The 22776-nt window shown below is 38.8% G+C and overlaps 1 protein-coding gene across 1 annotated transcript; it reads right to left on the bottom strand.

The window, feature by feature from the left end:
• Window positions 1-215: 215 nt before the first annotated feature.
• LOC129887045 (uncharacterized) lies at window positions 216-20616 on the bottom strand. The gene is made up of 15 exons (XM_055961992.1): window positions 20155-20616; window positions 19668-19810; window positions 12727-12816; window positions 11605-11667; window positions 10912-10998; window positions 10675-10824; window positions 10432-10589; window positions 9774-10008; window positions 9511-9621; window positions 7124-8182; window positions 6767-7030; window positions 4005-4190; window positions 2737-3891; window positions 1807-2157; window positions 216-1146 (listed from the first exon to the last, which is right to left on the bottom strand). The coding sequence occupies exons 1-15, from the start codon at window positions 20438-20440 to the stop codon at window positions 730-732; spliced, it is 4755 nt and encodes a 1584-aa protein (XP_055817967.1). The 5' UTR covers window positions 20441-20616; the 3' UTR covers window positions 216-729.
• Window positions 20617-22776: the final 2160 nt, after the last annotated feature.

Genomic DNA, 22776 nt, shown 5'->3' with positions numbered 1-22776 from the left:
TAGGTTCGATTCTATATATCAAGTTGCCCCAAACTAACTGTTCTATAAAAAGGGAAATGAAAATATTTTTGATTTGATAGAATGTACTATGGAAAGATGTGTTACAAGAAAATTGGGATTGAAATGAAAAGTGTGTAGAAGTTTACAATAAAAACTTTAGAAACAAATAGTTCGAAGCCAGTAGAAAGGCAAGAGATCTAACAGTGAAACAAAACTTACAATCAAAATATGTAACCCTTGAAATCTAGTTTTAAACGATTCAAACAGTTGTACATTTGAATTTACTTTACAATAAGTTACGATTTTACCAAAAGGCATCGAGGAACCACGAACAAGTCTTGAATTGGTGCGGCCTATGCCTCATTCCCACACCTTTTACCTAGGTTTGTCCCACCTCCAATCGTTACAAATAATCGATTACTGATTACAGATGATATGGGCTATTAGCCACCCATGAAAGCACAATTTCACTACATACTCTTCAACTAAGTCATGGCCTGTGTATTCAAATACCTCATGGATATTAAACCATGCCGTTTGTGGAAGTCGATTGCAGGCAACATAGCATTGCATTTGCAGCTGTTCCACCACATCTGGTCTTTGACCTGACAAAGGTTCTTAAAGATCAATACATCTTAGGGCCGCTAACAATCAAGATCATAGTTTACATTTCCCGGACAATCAAGTTCCATGGGGGTAAGAGAAGAAAACTTGGGAGTACAGCTGATATTACTCTTCCATCTTGCTTTCCAAATTCGACTTGTTCTCGAGGTCCAATCCGTCACTATCAACTCTTTGGTCCTTTCCATCAGCCTCTCCATTTGACTGGCTCACAACTAACATCTCTTCATCATCATGTGGAACCTTTGTGGACCCGGTTGATGTGCCCAGTCCACCACTATCAACTATTTGGTCCTCACCATCAACCTCTCCGTTTGAATGGCAAGTAACTAACATCCCTCCATCATCAGGTGGAACCTTTGTGGACTCCATTGACTCTGAAGGCCCAGTATCTTCTGTGCCATCTTCCATAGTGGTCTTATCAGTATCCATACTATGGGATAGGGACATCACATTCTGCTCAACACTTTGCTCTGGAACTGATTCTGGATGAGCTGGATACTCAATATGGCTCATCATCCGTGCCTGTGCAGAAGATACAGGTACAAGTCGAACACCAAATTATTAGAAAAATAAATAGCATGATAATAAATTTGTGCATACACTTGTTTAGATTTCAAAGCAGAGTACTGCATGAACACTGCTTTGACATACGCTATGTGCATAAAAGCTGTAAATTGAGAAGTATTTAGGCAAACATTAAGAAGTGAAGGGTCTCTCAGGTGTAGAGTTGAGCAGTAGGTAGTACAGACGGAAAACAATGTCTTAAACTACACAAACAAGAGATGAAAGAACAGTTCCTTGACATTTACAGCATTGCTACCATTTCATATTAACAAGGGACTACACCATCATGGACCATCTTTAATCAGTGTATATCTCTAGGTTTCATAGAGCATAGAAGACACTCAAGCATGTCACAGTAGATTACACCAACCTACAGTATATTATTATTTATCGGTGACTTATGAATGAACTCATACAAAATAAACCAAAAGTGCCAACACCATCATATACCATCTTTTAACCAGTGTCCCCAGACATCGACGGGAAAGGAGTCGGGACTACTCCCATTAACTAAGTTTTTGAATCAAATCCACAAGTCTAAGCTAGCAAATTGCCCAAGGCTTCCAAAATGTGTCAACCAAATAAATTATCCATATATTGCAGTCAGAGAAAAGATACCTGATAGACCTGATGCATCTTAAAATTCACAATAGCCTGCATTTCCTCAGGTCCACTAACAAGACTGACTGGTCCAGTTTCTCCAACAGGACGATTTGTCAAAGATATGGCCTCCTCAACATTTAGGGCGAGGCAATCAGGTCTCTCTAAAAGAAGTCGAAACGTTGGTTGAAGTTCATAACATTGTTCAAAGAGAGAACGTCGACAAAAAACATAAAGACCCAGACGAGCACGGGACATTGCAACGATCAATCTTCTAACATCACGGAGGTGGCCAACAAAGCGTGTACGGACTAGAGACAATAAGATATAATCATTCTGCTGACCTTGAAATTTATCAACAGTTGCAACCTGTCCCAAAAAATTAACAAATATTCAGAGTGAGAAACTATCAGGCATTTGTTAACGGCTTCCCCATTGTTTGTTCTGAGGGCCCTTGAAATGCTAAGAGGCAAGCATTCATTCCAAAATACAGACACGTTACATTATTTATGACATTTGAGGTTATTCGACCTTAACAGTCATATTTCAACGCAAAATCCTCTTCTCCTAAAATCTCTCCCCTCCCCAACCCACCCCCCTTTTCCCGAAGAAAGATGCCAAAGAGAGACCAAAAGAGAATTTTTTTTTTCTATAAAGACCATCTACACTTATTAAAAAAGTGTCTTAACAGAATCTTCAGTGCAAAGTTCAGAAACTTCCATACTTGCATGTTATACTATTCATGACATTTGAGGTACCATCCCCCGCTCTTAAAAATCATGTTTCAACAGAACCACCACTTCTCCCACGACACACACACACACACACCTTATTCCCATGAAACATGCCAAAGAAAATAAGCTAGAGAAAATTTTGCTTTCCAATTCTAATAAAGATCCTCACTGGAGCAACCAGATACAGCTCAAAGTCGTAAAGAAGTATATTTACCTTGTGTGGAGGACCAATAAAGTCATAAGGGACACATCTTCTGTTTATAACATCGCGGATCAAAAGTTTCTGACCATTGTAAGTAGTCAATATTGATATCTTATTCGCAGGATATCCAAGTAATCGCATATACATATAGACACTGACTATGTATTCAGCCTCTCCCTCATTTTGATAGAACCAGGGTGAAGGGGCACTTTCACCTCTGCCATTGTAATCGGGCACATCTACCAACTGATAGTCATATGAGAATCCAGCATTTGCTTTATGAAAGACCGTATTCTCCTTCACATAAGGCAGATCCCCCAGTTCTCTGTATCTCCAATTGTAAAGCCGAGCTAAACTTGGTCGTGCCCTACCCTGCGCATTGAGCTCAATATATGGAATCCCTAGTCTGACAAATCTTGTGAAGAGACTCTGATCCATGTGGCTGTATTTCTGAAAAGCCATATTTTTCACGACAGGGGGCAATTGATGATGGTCGCCAATCAGTATACAGCGTTTAAGCCGAGCATAGCCATCTTCCTGCCTCTGAAGCAACATCGGGATGAAAGTTTCAATTTCCAAAATTTGGGCACTTTCTTCCATCAACAGGTTGTCATACTTAAAACCCACTTGAAGAAAATCCTTCCTTTTAAGTGCCGCATGAGTGCAGGTCATTGCCACGATTTTTGCCTGTTTGGTCATCAGGTAATTAGAACGATCAACCGTGGACTTGAGCAATTCAAATGCCCTACATTCTTCGAGCTCTTGAAACATCGTTTTCAAATGACAAAAGCACCCCTTAGCTGAACGCATGTCCTTCCCAAAAGACAGACCCGTGAAGACTGGCTGGGGAGTATCAGAAAAAAATTCCTTAAAGGGAAACTTATCCTGAACAATTGTTGGGTTATCTTGCTCTGCAGCGCAAGCAGCTAAAAATTGTTCCCACCGTGAATATACATGAAGCAGCCAGAAGTATCCCGCAGTTTCACATGTATAACCAACATCTTCAGGAAGTTGAAGGGACCTTGCAAGGCGTTCAACTTCACTAAGCAGTTCTAGCCGCCGAACAAGCATAGCATTTACTCTCCCCTGACGACTGAAGTCAAGATCAGTTGCTAATTCTTGCTCTCCCTGACCAAGCCGGAGAAGGTAGCGAGCTGGAACATCTCTCTATAGTAATTACAGCAGTGGAACATCATTATTAGTTACAATAAGATTTTAAAATTGCAGAAAATATCACATTTCAAATACATAAAACTCATAAGACCCAGAAAATATCTTACTTGCATTATCTTCTCAAAAAGATCATTTAAAGCTTGATTCGAATGAGTGATTATCAGGGTCCGTTGAGAAGGGCAATTATGATATAGAACATTCAAAACCTGCACAGCCGTATCAGTCTTTCCCGTACCAGGGGGACCCACAACCATGGATAAACCTGGCTGAACGCCTGAGATGATTGCTCCAACCTACATACGCCAAAGAAAGCAAAGATTCCAGAGTAAGCTTAAGTGGAACAATCCGGTTATTAAACCAAATTAAAGCACTCAGACTTGAATCTTAAAAGAGACAAGCTACAAGGAGAGTGAAAGAGATCAATAACTTGAAGTCGAAGATATTTGATTTGATTTTACGGAAGAAAGAGAACACCAGCATGAGAAGAGCACGGATTTATTTTACTATGTTTTATCTCTGGCCTTTCAAACAGATACAATCTCATTAAATCAAGCAATCCACTATGCCTCACTCCCAAACTAGTCGGAGCCGACTATATGAAACCTTTGTGTTCATTATGCTCTATTTTGGATTCTCTACAACTAAAGGTTCGCTAATCTCACACTTCACGTCCACCAACATATAAGACACAGGCCAAATCAAAAAATCCTGAGTGGAACAACTATCACTTCTTAATCCCCAAGCACTCCCTCCATCCATAATTTATTGAACTTTCAAGTTATTGAGCTCTAACTTGACCAACTTCCGAAGCTATAGCAGACTAGACAAATTTACTTCTTTTAAGATTAAAATTTGAACATTTGGAAGCTACACTCAAGAGAGACAAATGTTGTAATTCTCCTCATATCAAAATGGAAAAAAAATACAATATCAAAGTACTGGTCAAATTTCAAGTAGCCTGAATTCTTGGAAGTGGATTATGCTTAACATTTTGGGACAAATGGAAGGAATCCTTTGCTTACATTGTGTTCTTTTCAGAGAGACAAAAAGCACGGCATTTCATTAGTGGCTCTACAATATGATCTTTCTTTCAACTCCTATTAGAAACTCAAGAGAACCAACAAGCATACCAAATTCTGGATCTTGAGATTTAACACGGTTAAGCCAGAGAAAATCATAAGAAACAAAAGGATAAATTGAGCCAATTACAGTTCCAAAAGAAGAAGATCAAAGCAAGCTTATGTAATGCACAACTTGCTCTCTATGTATGTTGTGCCCAAAGGATTGGCAAATGCATCATAATTCAGAACTTTGAATACATTTTCCCAATTTCCTGAAGAACTTGTTTTAAGAAAAACATAAACACCTTATAAGTATATCTTACATCTATCTGTCTTGTAAAGACAAACATCTTCACTCTACATCTATAAGAGGCAATTTGACAAAAACAGTCTTCGCTTGTCATATTATTCTGAATATAACCGGTAGTAGCACAATGCTGTTGACAACCTTAAGGCATAAATTCAATACCATGACAATACCGATGCATGGAATCCTAGGTGTTAGACACTTCCTCCATGAAGTGGCTTACTACTCTTTTTAGGGCATAAAGGATCCTAAGCAATACAAACTTGATTCAGTTAGGGGAAAAAGGTATATAGCTGGATCTATTACATATCATTAACGCATAGAATAGGAAAGGGCTAGATTCTCCAAAACCTGAATAAGATGCATTCCATTATAAAATTTCAAAATGGATCTACTACATAACATTATAGTTTTGGGGAGCACAGGTGGTATGAAGTTGTCATACTTGTAAAGTTGATATTTTGCACAGGTTTCCTTCATTTATTTGGTGTATAAAATTTGCAAGTTGTTGTTCTTGTTCATGCCATTGGATCAAAACTAGAGCAAAATTGCAGAGAAAACGGCACCAAAACAGCAGCCAAAACAAAACCAAAAATCCAATCAAAACTGGATTAAAACAGAGAAAAACTCAAAAACTGCACTTAGACAACAACAAAAACTGGACCCAAATAATTCGGGGTTAAAATAATATGGACAAAATTAAGTTCAGGGGTTTAAATGAGGTGAAAAAATTAAGTTTAGGGAGTAATAGGACCCTCACATAGTTTAGGTGTGTAACTAGCAATTTCACCATAGTTCCGGGATTCTTACGTCTTATCTCTTATTCAAATTAAATATATTTCATCTAATGAGGCACCATATAGTTGCTGAATTCCGCACAAGTATCACATGCTGGATGTAAAATATATTGCACTAAACCAAATTCAAGTTCCACATTGATATAATTTCATTACATGTCAAGCACTTGCTCACTTTGTAGGCATTTTCAAAATTCAATCTACAAACATGTCAGTCCACTGTACTTGAAATCTGTGGGTTGTAGCACTATGTGCTTTTAAATTGGAAAAACAATTTGACTAAAGCAAGATTTATGAGCTCACAAGCACATATTAGATTCAGCCTTCTCAAGAAACAAGTGATTTCTCTTGGATGGAAGGGAACTATCGTATACCACAACCGTTTGTGAAATCCAACCAAAATAGAAGAAAGAAGAAACAATACCACAAGTTCACTTCAATGTGAAAGTAGCATGCCGACTCAAGAATCCCATACAGCATTCAGTATAACTATAACTGAATTTTGAACTTAAAGAGTAAACTATAAAGCTATTTTATATTTCACTTTGCCACTAGAATCTGCATATTTCTTGCCTGATTAAATACTGCATACTCACATTAGACAAGTACTAATTATTTGGCTAGCCCATTTTTCAAATATGAGAAAACAGATGACAGCATTTTAGAATTTAGGAACCTATGATGTGATGTGATGTGATGCATACCTGCGTCGGGGTAAATCTAACCGAGTTCCGCTTTGGTTGATCCTGAGGATATGGACCTGGATCAGGAGGGATATATGCTTCGACAATAAGCTTGTCTCTTTCAGAATGAACTTCTGGCATGCCTGCAGCCTCAGCTGGCGCTATAGTAGAATTCTCACTTCCAGGAAGGGCATGAGCTTTCCCTTTGGGATTCCTAGGAAGCTTAATCTTAAAGGGGGGGCTTGGTTGCAAGTTTTCTGAGCCATCTTGGTCGACGAAGCAAACCTAGAACAAAGAAGATGAGGAAACAGAGAAAGATATAGAGAGTATAATGAACACACCAGCATAATGCTAAAGAGAAAGAAAGACAATAAACACCTGATAATCAGGAAAACTCTCCCTAACATGATCAGCATCTAGGAAGGTATCTTTGAAATCTACTGTTTCAAGGAGGTCTGGCATATTAGTCCACTGTGCTGCAGAAGGATTTCCATAGCCCAAAAATATGTCGTGCAGCCAGTCAGGAACTATGCATGTTTCATTCATCAGATCCCTTATAGATTCTAAGATGGCTTTGAAATTATTCTCTTTCGGTTTCCTCCTCATCAATATATTAAATGTTCCATAAATATCTTCTGCGCCTTTCTCTGCTATATCACCAACATCCATATGGTATTGTGCTGTGTCAAGCGCAACAGTAACAGTTCTAAGGTCTCCTTTGGGGGGTTTCCACTCGTCCCGCTTGATTCTCCCAGTAAAATCGTTCATGAGAATTCCCTCCTCGTCACGCATCTCAATTATTTCACAACCACGTACACACTGGAGACCAAGCCTCTGTGGTACAGTTGCATTAGCAGCCTCTTCAGCACTGAGAGGCTCAAATGAAGGACGAATAGACAGTAAAAAGAGAACATCGTGCTCTTTAAGTGCATTCCATTCTGACCTTATTTGTGATTTATAGCTGGAGATGCTGAAAGTAACTTCTGCTGTTACAGCAGCTGGCTTTACTTCACCTATATTTGGTTGTTTAACTTCTGTAATCTTAAATTCTTTAACTGGCACAGCCATTCTGGACCAACCTCGAAAGGCCGGCTCTCCTTCATTATTGATATGAGCAAGGAGATGTGGCACAGCCTCTTGGATGTCCTCACGGATTTCATAAGTCGATTCAAGGCGAAAGAGGTTAAAGTTTCTAAGAAGATAGTCGTGAAGTGTCAAAAACTGTAGGTTGAGCTTTGGAAGTGCCAGGCATCCTTCCCCAGTGTAGTTGATGCTTGGTACAAGGCTTTCATCCCACATTATTTGCTCATTAGGGTAAAGAGGAAGAGCATTTATGGCCTCTTTCTGTGACTGTTGTCTCTCAAAGAAAGATACCATTACTTCAATTAAGAAATCAACTCTATCTGAGCATGGATCATCAACTGATATCAGTTTTAGCTGCAATCAAGGAGGAGGTATCAGACAAGCAATGAAAATCTTGCAGAAGATAATTAGTCATGCTATCGTGGAGTTAGGCAAGTATAACTACCATAGATATTAGAGAGCAAATGCAGTAAATTTAAACATTTAGCAATAATAACCAGAAAGCAATTTTGAAGTACAAGATGCATTTTCTAGGACACCAATAACGCACTACTGACTTAGCAGTTTAAGATGCACTATGCGACATGATATCTCTCAAAGCGTACAGCAATAGAAATATGTATACTTCTTTGTAAAGGGAACAGTTATCTATATTCTTTGCAAATATAACAAGGTTTGCTTGGGAGGGAGCGCACAGACCAACCGCCACATCAAACAGCAAAGATCTTAAATCCACTTCAATGAAAAAACATATTTACTAACAAACATGTTTTAGCTTTTGTCATACAGCTATATAAGTTTCCCAGAAGTTCTAGTCATGTGCCTTAAATTTCTTCTTTTCTTTCTTTGGGTCCTTATAGACCTCAATGCCCCAGAACGAATACTCTTTTTCTCCATCATTTCAAAGGTAACCAAGTTCATCATTTTTAGAAACCCTAGACAACAATGTGAATGAAATGTATAATCATGTGTAAACATCTTATTTAGCAAGAACGATCTGGAGATACACTGATGCCGATATGGAAATAGACAAGGAGTTAGCATCATTAATAGACTCCAATATATTCAAATCAATGGTGTCAAACAGTGTAAACAATCCGGATTGTTTTCCCTTTTTTAGGTTCACCAGAGAGGAAAACATGTAAAGACAAGTGAGAATAGTTGTAATCCCACTAGCCATTGAATCAGTGGTTGAAAGAGATAATTAGTCCTTCAGGCCTAATCTATTTTTGAATCTTATATGTCCATAAGAAAGTGATATGCAGTTGGTTGTTTCAACATTGTATAGCGTGCTGAGTCATTAACTGTCAGAAAAGTTGATTTAGTCATCGTCTAGGTGTCACTACTTCAGCTGAAATATAATTCTCAGGGAACGATGTACAACAATAAAAGCCATACAAACATTACTATCGACACTGTCGAAGAATATCACTGAAGGCTTTTGGTATCCCTTCGCCAACAGCTTTAGCACCCAACAACTCACTTCTACAATACTAGTGCACCTTAGTCCCTTAGTAGATTCCGAGTACACACAAGTTTTTCCTCATGGAAAATACCAAAAGGGTGAACTCTAACTTGCACTCTTTACAATTTGTATATAGAAGAACTTTACATGATAAATAATGCACAATGATCCTATTCTATGTCATATATCAGAGATAGTAAACAGCCATTTCACAGACCTTCCGGCATACTAAATCTCTCAGCTCCTCAGGAGTAAGCACAGAAAGTTTCTTAGATAGATCAGCGCGCCTGTGTATTGCACCAACATTTGCCAATGCAAGTTCCCGTAGCTACAGAAACAGAGAAGAGCGAGAGAGATGTAAACAAATTGGATATGATACAGTTAGATTGTCAATAAAGACTGACTGACTGACATTATCTTAAAAGAAACAATATGTAGAACTGCTCATCATCATCAAAAGAAACAGAAATCAGAACAGACCTTGGGTATCTTCTTAAATGCAAGAAGCTGGAATGACTGGAAACGATCATAATGAGCCTGAATCACCTCATCATCAGTCATTTGTCTCCCCAAATGGTCGTCAATTTCAAAACCTTCATAGAACTGAAGTAAGTCAACCAGCTGGGCAAAAAGCTTTCCTTTTTCATGCCTATAAAGAGCACTTAAATGACATTTTGCAACCACAGCAACATCAGCAACAACAGGCCTTATATATCTGCAGAATAACCAAATAGAAAAAGCAATGATGAGAAAATAGTACCTAGTTGAAATAAATCTAGTGTTGCTATATACAAGCAAATACAACTATGGTAGTGACCGTCAGTCAAACTTACAACTCACCAAGCTCCGCAAAGGAGCACAACAAAAAACTAAATGAAATAAAATAATGCTAAAAATTGTTTTATGTGTTTTAAAAGACTTTTAACATCTCTAAACTAAAATGCCTTATCGGTATATCACTATACAAAACTAAAAATTGTAATGGAATGGAATCATGTTCGGATGTTCCTAATTTTTAAGCACTCATCACTTTGAATCTGACTCCACACTGTACATGACACTCATTTTTATGTTTGGGCTACATAGCCAGCATCCTATTCTCCATCGGAAGCTGTTCTACTACAGAGAGCATTATTACCTTCTAGTTGGCAGTTGGCTCAATAGATCAATGAGAAACTCCATAAACCGTTCACAATATAGAATAGAGGCATCGTTAACACCTTCAAAATCATTTGTGATATCCAAGTCAGTATCAACCTCACTGTTTGGCTGAGGAAAAACCTTGCAATCAAGAACCTGATCATGGAGAATGAAGCATCAGAAATTTTCTGCTAAAACAAGCTGGAAAGAATGGTGGACAAACAAGTCCCTTATCTGATACCTCAAGAAACTCTTCAATTAGATGTCTCAAGAAATTCACTTCTAGCATGGTTGAGGTATCAAAAGATTCCCCTCTTTTAGCTGCCTCCTTGGCTCTCTTTGCAATCTTCTTCCATTTCTTGATTAGATCAGGGTTAAGACAGAGCTCCATCTATTCTCAATAATAATAACAATAAAATTAGAACTAGACATGGAATGAGGAAGATTCTACTTCATTTAACAACATAGTAAGTGTTACCTGAAATCGACCATATGACAAGCAATGCCAACACTGCAGACCGGCTAACCTTAATACCTTTTTACTCACTATCTCGTCTTCTAAACTCTGAATGAACAAAAGTAGTACATAGTTCATCAAAACAAAAAACGAGGAACACTAATAACATTCTCAGAAAATAAAATAGGAAAATAATTGTATAGCAGCTACAAAAAAAGCACCAGGAAGCAATTTAGACCCCAACAATTGCAGGTAAAAATATAAAATATGATTCGTCTTTCTTTATTGGTAAAGATAAAAAAATATATACTTTACCAACATTCAAGATGGGTTTGGGCTATACGGCTATACCGTGTTGAGAAATGAACCTCAGGAAGCACAGTCCAAAACCAAATAGGGAGACTACCAAGTACAACCATACTATTAACGTCCAATTCTAACAGTGAGAAATTTGATTATATGACTCAGAGATACATTCAACATTGACATAGGTTAAGAATAATTTTGTCAAGCTAGATAAGAAGAAATATGGATGCGGCCATCTCATATGCTGGTAGAACAGGGAACATATGTTTATCCATACTTCATAACATTTCCAATCTAAAATTAGAGAAATAAAATGCAGATAATACAGGGAAAAAGTCAGATCCACAAGGTGAAGGGAAATGGATCAGAAAATTAGAGTAAGATCCGGCAATAAGGATGCAGATGTACCTGGAAAGCATTGATCATGAAAAGTAGATAATTAATTTTCTCAGGAATTGTCAAGCTTCTGCCCTGCAGTAAGGTCTTAAACTGTTAGATAAAACAGTGAATAGAGTAGTAACTTTAGCACTGATGAACAACCAATCAATTTTCACAATCCATCAAAGCACAGAAATGTCCAACCCTATGAAACAGCCACAGTCAGAAAGTTATCTTAGAACAGAAACAGTTCACCTTCAGAAAAGAAAATACAAAGTGAGAACCACATTCTAGCATGATGTGAGACGCATGAATGTGTCACATGACGATCAAATTAAGAGAAAAGAACAGCAACCTGGACACAAAGATGTTTGGAAAAAATAGCTTTCTCGCATTCCAGTGGATCAAAAACAACCTCCACCATGAAATTTTAGAACTCGAATGATAGAATAAATATACCAAACAAAGCCATGCCATCTATTAAAAAAAAAAACAGTAGGTGATGCTGACCGTTATAAATTCTTCTTTATCATTCAACAAAAGATTTCAACAATTGCTTAAAGTTTTGGACAAATACTAATTACCAGTAAAGTTACATACAGCAGGAAAGTATGTGTTTCTTACATAACTCTGCACTAGTAGTTGTTGTCATTTTCTTTTCCTGAGTAATTTACACTTGCACAACTAAAGCGAGATCTATGTATGTATTATTTTATATGTGATGTAATGTGAAATAAGAAACAAATGTATTAGCAAGATCCGTGGAAGAGCACCTAAAATAGACAATAATTCCCTGAAGGTGACTCACCCTTAACAGAAGCTACCTTAATTTAAAATGTTTTATCATAACTCATAGCAATAATAAAAATATTGTCATTTTGTCAAAAAGAAAAAATTAAAAAGATATTATTATATAGTAAGAATTGCTCATATTATTGAATTTAAGAATTTTTTTAAACTAAACCATGTATGTATGTACCAATTAGTAAAGATAATTATTACTTTTTATTTGTGGTCCCTGTATAATAATATTATTATATAGCATAACAACATAACAATCCTTATATTATGATCCCTGCATAACTAGCCCATCACCAAATTACTTGGATAACTAAACCACTGAAATATGTTTAGCCCAAGGCAGAAACAAACCTCTTTCAGCCGAAGAACCCTATCAAGAAATGCCTTGAACATATCCTTTCTATCATAGAAGCAGATCCATGCAGCCACATTCTCCCGAAACTACAAGTTGCAAAAGAAATTCGGTAAACAGTGACAAATGACATGCAAAGGTTAAATAAAGGAATCATAAGCATTTGCACGACCCAAAACATGTTTATTTATAACTATGGCACGTGACAGAAGCTAACTTTTCTGGTAATGAAGCCGGAACCACCTGACTAGCAAAACTCAACTTGTCTCTTCTTTGATCATCTTATAAGTCAAACACAACTTCCCTTCTATTTAAATGTAGGAAAGAGAACAGGGACACCAGTTTAAATTTTGAAAATAACAAAACAGATGCACAATGCAACAAAATCACCCATAGATGTGCAGAGTAAAAGAAGACTTCAAGTATTCTATTCTCATGAATTGTTGTTTCATTGTGTTCTTTATACTATTCATTCCATGTTGTTCTGTTTTTGGCTTCGGGTAAGAGAGATTATTCTTACCAAGCATTTCCACTATTAAGCTTCACTTGGATTTTGACAAACTGTATTTTTATTCAAAGCTAACAATGTCTTGTAAGATTCTTTTGACAATTTTATTGTTGGGATATGGAACAGGGTTACACCTCCAATCAGAGTGGGCATGTTGGGTATTCTTATGTTGGAAATTAATACCTAAGGCCCTGAGCATTAATGGAGAAGTGTCCATGCAGATAGGCATGTGTAGATACAATTACATGGGCTCCATCTGCCAGACGCTTAAAAACGATAAAAGCAGTTCAATCCCTAACTGGATTGCACCTTTGCGTACTGAAAGAAGACTTCCAAATTCATCTGTTGTTACGAATTACTATAAGAATGTCATTCTAGCTTAAAAGATTAAGAAGGTAGAACAAAGGTGACCCTGGATGTTTCTTTTAGGAGACCTTAAGAGGACAGGAAGGTTTTAGAGTGGAAACTTCTTTCGGAGGTCTTATATACACACAAACTTCATCAAGGATTGATTAGGTTGCTTGAAAAGCCCCAAACACTAAAGAAAGTACAGTGAAATCATACCAGCCTCTTGTGCATGGGATTGACAATAGACCTATGAAAATCAATATAGAATTCAGAGTTAGGAGAAAAGTGGTGTTCTATATGTGTTGCGCAGCAAGGGATGCTATCAGATGGAAGACAATTTTAGTAGAAGATGTATAGTATTATAAGTTGTTTTCTGCAAAAAATGGAGAGGACACCCACTACTTGTGTGTACACCGCAGCTTTGCTTACATATATATATGCATATAAATTATATATAATTATATATATATATATACAAGGCAGGTTTGGAGTGGTTGACTAAGTTGTTTAATGTTACTTTGAAGACTACTAAGATGCCGGATGAATGGAGGTGGAGTACTATGGTTCCATTGTACAAGAACAAGGGTGACATCCAAAACTGTAATAATTTCAGGGGTATCAAATTACCAAGCCACACTATAAAGATTTGGGAGAGAGTGGTGGAGATGACGGTGAGGAGAGGAGTGTCAATCTCAGAGAACCAGTTCGGATTCATATTGGGGCGGTCGACTACTGGAGCAATCCATTTTTTGCGGAGACTGGTGGAGAAATTTAGAGAAAGAAAAAGGGATCTTCATATGGTGTTCATTGACCTTAAAAAGGCCTATGACAAAGTTTCGAGGGATGTTCTCTGGTGGTGTCGGGAGGCTAAAGGTGTCCCATGGTGTATATTAGGGTGATAAAGGACATGTATGCTAGAGCCAGGACTCGGGTTAGGACGGTGAGAGGTGACTCAGAGCATTTCCCTGTTGAGATGGGACTACATCAGGGATCTGTGCTGAGTCCTTTTTTTTTGCCTTGGTAATGAATGGGTAGGACCTAAAGCTAAGGAGGTGGATGGGTTCAAACTTTGGTTCTCGGGCAAGTCGAGGTTTAAGAATGGAGTAGGGATCTTAGTAGATAGCGAGCTTAGAGATCAGGTGGTAGAGGTTAAGAGGACAAATGATAGGATGATGACGATTAAGTTAGTCGTTGAAGGGATCACCCTGAACATTATTAGTGCCTATGCGCCGCAAGTGGGGTTGGACGAGGAGACAAAAAGGCGCTTTTGGGAGGACTTGGACGAAGTGGTGGTCAGTATACCGCCTACTGAGAAGCTATTCATAGGAGGAGATTTCAATGGGCACATTGGGTCTGTTTCGACGGGCTATGACGAGGTGCATGGAGGATTTGGCTTCGGGTGCAGGAATAGTGGAGGAGCCTCACTCTTGGATTTCGCAAAGGCTTTTGGTTTAAGGGTGGCCAACTCGAGTTTCCCAAAGAAGGAGGAACAATTGGTAACCTTTCGTAGCTCGAGGGCGGCGACGCAAATAGACTTCTGGCTACTTAGAAAAGAGGATAAAAGCCTCTGTAAGGACTGCAAGGTCATACCAAGTGAGTACCTTACGACCCAACATAAACTATTGGTCATGGACTTGGAGATAAGAAGGAAGAAGAAGAAGAGGGTCGTGGATGACCGACCGAGGATTAGGTGGGGTCGTTTGACTCCGTCTAGTGCCCTAGAGATGGGGGAGAAGCTGATGGCTATGGGGGCGTGGGATAGTAGGGGGGAGGCGAGCAGTATGTGGGATAGGACGGCCAGCTGCATTAGGGAAACAGCTAGAGAGGTGCTGGGGGTCTCACGAGGCCGCCATGGCGGACACCGAGGGGATTGGTGGTGGAATGGAGAAGTCCAGGAAAAGGTAGAAGCAAAGAAGCAGGCATATGTAAAGTTGGTATATAGCAAGGATGATGAAGAGAAGCGAACGAACAGGAAAAAGTATAAGTTAGCGAATAAGGAGGCGAAGATGGCAGTTTCGACGGCCAAAACGGCAGCCTTTGAACGCCTCTATGCAGAACTAGAGGAAAAAGGCGGAGATAAGAAGCTATTTAAGCTTGCCAAGGCGAGAGAGAGGAAGTCACGCGACTTGGATCAAGTGAAGTACATCAAGGACGAGGATGGTCAAGTACTGGTACAGGAATCCCGCATTAGACAGAGATGGCAGTCATACTTTCACGAACTCTTGAACGAAGGAGGGGACAGAGACTTTGTGTTGGGAGACTTGGAGCACTTGGATAGGCGTCGCGACTTTGGGTATTGTAGGAGAATAAAGGTTGAGGAGGTTATGGGAGCTGTTCGTAGGATAAGCAGGGGAAAAGCGATCTGACCTGACGAGATCCCTGGGGAATTTTGGAAGAATGCAGGTAGGGTAGGATTGGAGTGGCTGACTGCGCTGTTTAATGTCATTTTCAGGACATCGAAGATGCCTGAAGAATGGAGGTGGAGTACAATCATTCCCGTGTACAAGAACAAGGGAGACATTCAAAGCTGCAACAACTATAGAGGTATCAAGCTGCTAAGTCACACTATGAAAGTGTGGGAAAGGGTGATAGAAATGAGAGTGAGGAGTAGTGTGTCTATTTCAGAGAACCAGTTTGGATTTATGCCGGGGCGCTCGACTACAGAAGCCATTCATATCTTAAGGAGATTGGTAGAGCAGTATAGGGAGCGGAAAAGGGACTTACACATGATATTTATTGACCTAGAAAAGGCCTATGACAAAGTTCCAAGGGAGGTCCTATGGAGATGCTTGGAGGCGAAATGTTTACCTGTGGCATACATTAGAGCGATTAAAGACATGTATGATGGAGCTAAGACCAGGGTAAGGACGGTAGGGGGGGACTCGGAGCACTTTCCTGTTACGATGGGGTTGCACCAGGGATCGACTCTTAGCCCGTTTCTATTCGCCCTGGTGATGGATCAATTGACTAGACAAATACAAGGTGAGGTGCCTTGGTGTATGTTGTTCGCAGATGACATTGTCCTGATTGACGAGACTCACAACGGAGTTAACGACAAGCTGGAGGGCTGGAGACAGACGTTGGAGTCTAAAGGATTTAAATTGAGTAGGACCAAGACAGAATACTTGGAGTGCAGTTTCAGTGGCCTGCCGCGTGAGGCTGACGGGGAAGTGAGGCTTGGTACCCAGGCCATTCAAAAGAAAAGAAGCTTCAAATACCTTGGGTCTATTATACAGGAAGATGGGGATATCGACGACGATGTTTCACACCGCATCAGTGCAGGGTGGATGAAATGGAGGCTCGCCTCCGGAGTGCTGTGTGACAAGAAAGTGCCACCAAAACTCAAAGGCAAGTTCTACAAAGTGGTGGTTAGACCGACCCTATTGTACGGGGTGGAGTGTTGGCCAATCAAGAAACTTCATGTCCAGAAGATGAGAGTCGCGGAAATGCGAATGCTGCGGTGGATGTGTGGGCACACTAGGATGGATAGAATTAGGAATGAAGATATCCGAGACAAGGTAGGAGTGGCATCGGTGGAGGACAAGATGCGGGAAGCGAGACTGAGATGGTTTGGGCATGTCAAGAGGAGAGACACAGATGCTCCAGTGCGGAGGTGCGAGAGGTTGGCTATGGACGGTTTCAGGAGGGGCAAAGGGAGGCCGAAGAAATATTGGGAAGAGGTCATTAGACATGATATGGCACAGTTGCAGCTCTCCGAGGACATGACCTTAGATAGGAGGCTATGGAGGACTCAGACTAAGATAGTGGGCTAGGTGGCCGATCGGTTCTCCATAGTAGTCGTAGTCGCGCTCATTTGTCTTAACATAGGATTTTGCATGGGATTACTGCTTATATTAGTTGGCCCAGTCTACTTTGGGTATCCTATTTTATCTATAGTAGTTAATGCCCCTTTATCCCCGATCTTTCCTACCCTGACTTTATCGCTTTATCGCTCTCATTATTTATATCTTTATATTGTCTGTTATATGCCTGGCTTTACTGACCTATGTCTTGTTTTTCCTTGTTTTTCCTTGTTTCTCCTCCCTTGTTCTTCTCTCTTAAGCCGAGGGTCTTTCGGAAACAGCCGCCCTACCTTTTAAGGTGGGGGTTAGGTCTGCGTACACTCTACCCTCCCCAGACCCCACATGGTGGGATCACACTGGGTTCGTTGTTGTTGTTGTTGTTGTTGTAATGAATGAGCTGACACGTTCTATTCAGAAGGAGGTTCCACGGTGTATGCTATTTGCAAACGATATAGTTTTGATTGATGAGACTCGGGACAGAGTTAATGATAGGTTGGAGGTTTGGAGACAAACGTTGGAGTCTAAAAGGTTCAGATTGAGCAAGACCAAAACAGAATAGTTGGAGTGCAAATTTAGTGGTGCGGTGGATGAAAAGGGCATGGAAGTGAGGCTTGCCACCCAACCTATCCCCAAGATAGAAAGCTTTTAATATCTTGGATCCATCATCCAGAGTAGTGAGAACATCGATGATGATGTCACGCACCGCATTGGGACAGCGTGGATGAAATGGAGGTTTGCCTCTAGAGTTCTGTGTGATAAGAAAGTACTACCTAAACTTAAAGGTAAGTTCTACAGAATGGTGGTTAGACAAGCGTTGTTCTATGGAGTGGAGTGTTGCGCAGTAAAGAACTCTCATGTTCAAAAGATGCATGTTACTGAGATGAGGGTACTGAGATGAATATGTGGACACACTAGGAGTGATAAGATTAGGAATGAGGTTATTCAGGAGAAGGTGGGAGTGGCATCTGTGACAGACAAGATGAGAGAAACGAGACTGAGATGGTTTAGGCATGTAAGAGAAGGGGTGTCGACACCCCTGTTAGGAGGTGCGAGCGGTTGGATGTGCGGGTTATGCGGAGGGGTAGGGGTAGATCGAAAAAGTATTGAAGAAAAGTGATTAGACAAAATTTGGCGCTACTCCATATCACCGAGGACATGACCTTAAATAGAAAGAAGTGGAGGTCCGAATTAGGATAGAAGGCTAGTAAGGATAGAATGGTGTCCTGCCGTGTGTCGGTTTAAGGCAGTCGTAGGTCTAGGCGTGCCTTTATAGTTGTGTTGTTATTGCCTTTGATTATCATATTACTTTGATATCGTTATTGTTCTTTTCTTGTAAATTTGCATCAGTTTTCTTTTTTTTTGCATTATGCTATATATATTGTTTTTCTCTCTTACTTGGGACCGAGATTTTTGAGACGAGGGTCTTTCGGAAACAGTCTCTCTATCTCCATGAGGCATTGGTAAGGTCTGCGTACATCCTACCCTCTCCAGATCCCACTTGGGACTTCACTGGGTATGTCGTTGTTGTATATATGTGCTCTGTGTGTGTATATATAGACAGAGAGAGACAAACACACACACAATATATTTAAATGTACAGAGAAAGAAAGAGAACAAAGTAACAATATTTTAGATGGGATCAAGCATTCAATATCTCATGTAAGCAGTTCTCTGTTGTCGAACTTATACATTTGGTCAAAACAGTAAAGATTCTTGGTTACAATTCTTTATCGTATAAGAATCTTGGCGATTTTCAAAGATACTATATTATTAAAGTGTCACTAATTCGGAAAAAAAAGAAGCTCAAAATGAAGTGGAATATTGTAAATTGGAAAAAAAAATTAAGAAGGGTTCGGTAGAGCAGGGCAAAAGCAGAAAGAAATGTTAATAAGGGAGACAAAGTGAGCTAAATTTTAGCAGGTTAAGATTAATCTTTTCCGTTGCGCCCCATCCCGCCCCATTCATCTTCTTGCAATTTTCACGACTTCAAGTGTTACTTTTTCATATTTTGAACCCCTTGCTGAAATTACTCCTCCAACACTGCAGTACTTGTATTGATAGGAGGTATCCCCGTGGAACTAGTTAAGGTGGGCGCAAGCTGACCCAGGACACGATTAAAAAAGAAAATTCAATGATTCTGATGTGCAGAGCGGCAAGCAGAATCTTGACTATGTAATCACCAAGTAAGGAGAAAAAATCACTTCCCATCTCTGAGCACCCTAACAGGCAACCAGAAACACCAAGTAACTCAAATGAGTGCAGAAGCAGTAAAACAGCATACCTTCTCATTGACCATCAGTATCATTGACATCACATGCTCAAAGGAAGAAGCCTCTGGATCAAAATTGGGCCAAAGATAATTCTCCAAATACTGGCTAACCTCCAATACCATCACCCTCTGCAGTGGCACTGGCTTTCTCCCCCCTTTACACAAACCATTATAGAAGATGATCAATCCAAACTTATTTCAGGACCACACGCATTTGCACATGCATAAATACATTAACATACACATTATAGAAACTCGTATATATCCAACTATGTTATTTATCGGTACCAAAATTTTAGTCCTTTCTTGACTGACTTTCTGACTTCAATAGAATTCATGATACTTCACTTTTTTAAGAATAAAACAGAATTATTACACATTCAAATACTTCTTTTCAATCTCAAACAGGACATAATACATTAATAGTCAAAATTCATTATGCTAAAATTCTGAGAAGTGAAAAGGCTTATATAACGGGAAACGCAAACGAACTACTAACCTTTTACAGTAAGCTCCGTGTCATAAATTTCTTTAACAAGCTGAGGACTAAAGGTTTTCTTCTCTTCAGTTTTAGCCCAATTGGAAGCTGCGATTTTAGTCAAGCGGTCGCGTTGGATCTCAGCAAGAGTTATGGAGCTAGGTATGTTCGACTCCGGCGGCTTCTCGGTCATTGAAGGCAGCATTTTCTGTGGAGCCTCCACCGGCTGCGGCAATGCTTCCACCGGGTACTCAGCTACCCGGTGGCGCCGAAAATCGTAGGTGCCAGTTCCGTATACCTTGGTCATAATTGCAGTAATTACACTTCTGTTTAGAAAAAATTAAGGGTTCTTGTTCCGCTATGAGATTTGGGAACCTCGTAGAGGAGAACGAAGAACAAGGTTTTGAGAGTTTTGGGGGTTTTGAAGATATTGGTAGTCACTTCAGAAGAAGTGAAGGCGGTGAAGAAGGGAAGTGCAGAGCTAACTTGAAACTTTTAGTTGCGACCCGAACCGGCCTGACCCAGATATAAATGGATGTAAAAAAATTGGGAAAACTACCCAATTACCCAAATATTCCAACAATATTTACTAAATTCTTCCTCTAGTTTGAAATAATTACATATTATCTCACTAAATAATAATGTTATATCAAATTTCAAGCTATGTACGCCTAGATATATGCATTTATGCTATCAGATTCGCTTTTAAATATGGATACATAGGAAAAGGAAAGGTGAGCGAGAGAGCAGAGAGAAGTATGATATAGGAGGGACGTGGCGAGAGAGTCAATGTATCACAGATTTATGTGAATCACACTAGATACATACATTTGGAATATCATATACATATTGAAATATAGATATATAAGGAGAGAGGCGAGCGAGAGAGTCAATAGTTCATATGCATGTATTTGGACTCCGGAACCTATTTGAACCACAAAGAGATAAAATTGACACATATTAGTCATATTTTTGGAATGTAACTAAAATAGGCTTAGTGTGGATTTTTCTTCCATTTTATAAAAAAAATTAACAGCGGGCGTTAACTTTTAATGTCTAAATACATGTATCTAGTGACCGAAATTTGGTACAAATGACAATTTTGAAAACTCACGGGAAGGAATATAATTACGTTCTAAACTAGTGAAATTTTTGTTGGTTGCCCTAAAAATTTCATGTGTGACTTATTTTAGTTGCCCCATTTAACTAGTATATCTCCTTCACAAAAATATTCAATATTATATAATTTTCAAGTAAAAGTACATAATCTATTTTTGTATATTCTGTTTCTGTTTTTGCGTTCAAATGTACACATTTGAAATTTTAGTCATTTTTAACATGTGTTAGTCATATACGACAGAGCATAAACATACATAAAAATTCAAAAAATGTTAAATGGATTTGTTAGATTTGTTAGTATTTTGACAATTGATGTTGGAGTTTATTCTTTATGATACATGAAAATTGTATTTTAAATTTGTCTTATTTAAAATAAACTAGATTCACCACACGTGTGTTGCATGTGGATGCCTCGTCTTGAGATGGTTACAATTTTGAAAATGTATCCATTCTATATTTGTCATAATATGTCGTTGTTATTCTCTGCTTACCCTCTTTTAACTTATTTAACTTTGCAAAGTTGGTGAACATATTGCATATGTCTTAAATGAATAGTTTGAATGGATGTTTTGAATTCATCATTTTTTTCTTTGTAAATAATACTCCAATACGGTCGACTAATTGGCGGTAATGAAAATCATAAAACTTGAGGTCGAAGTTCTAGATAATATGTAATTATATAATTTACCCCGAATCCACATTTTGGACCCGTATTTTCAATTTATCATTTTTTATTTGTAAATAATACTTCATTACGGTCCCGTATTTAGGCCGTCTAGTAATACATTATACGTTTAAGTAGTACGAAATCTCTTGTATCATAATTACCAAGAACTCAATCTTCAAGATGGTTGTGTTTTATTAGTAAGTTGCATGGCGATGGTCAGCTCATCTCTTATTCAACCGAACCTGTCAATACGACCAACAACATTTTCATTAGCTTCATGTTAGGTGTTATGTGTGATCACAAATGTGTTGTGGTAAAATTGATATCAATCGTCTCTCACCTAATACTTCCTTGTATACGATATTTCTTGTGTATGTCCCTGTCGTCATATTTGATTATTTTTGGCCAGATTTCGAAAAAATTGCACTACGGGGGAATAAGTCTGTAACACGGATTGGTCATGTATTTCTCTGGAATTGCATTTTTTCCCTGAAAAAATATCTTTTGATCTGGTTGGCCTAAAATTCAACCAAGATCCTTTTTCCACATGATTAATTCCCCCCCTCCCCCGATCGATATTCCGACCTCGAATTGACCATAAAAATTAGGGGTAATACGTTATGCGAGCACTCTATTTTCTAGGGTGTTTTGATAATTTTCAATGCATAACAAAGATATACAAAATTATGCTAATCTACTTATATTTTCATTTTCACTCAATTTGAGATGGTTAGACGAACAAAGAAAAACAATATAATAGTAATGATATAAGAAAGATTTTGTACTTTCGTTTATGAAGAACATTTTTGTTTGAAATAAACAATAATGTAAAATTTTAAAATTTGAATACTTTTGCT

Source organism: Solanum dulcamara, chromosome 4, assembly GCF_947179165.1.
Source record: "Solanum dulcamara chromosome 4, daSolDulc1.2, whole genome shotgun sequence".
NCBI lineage: Eukaryota > Viridiplantae > Streptophyta > Magnoliopsida > Solanales > Solanaceae > Solanum > Solanum dulcamara.
This window is presented reverse-complemented; position numbering and strand designations above follow the sequence as displayed.

Coding starts and splice junctions, on each gene's coding strand:
- LOC129887045 (XM_055961992.1), bottom strand. CDS start 20,440: ATGACCAAGGTATACGGAACTGGCACCTACGATTTTCGGCGCCACCGG. Junction 19,811..20,154: donor CACGGAGCTTACTGTAAAAG/GTTAGTAGTTCG, acceptor GTTTGTGTAAAG/GGGGGAGAAAGCCAGTGCCA. Junction 10,999..11,604: donor TCATGATCAATGCTTTCCAG/GTACATCTGCAT, acceptor TTGTTCATTCAG/AGTTTAGAAGACGAGATAGT.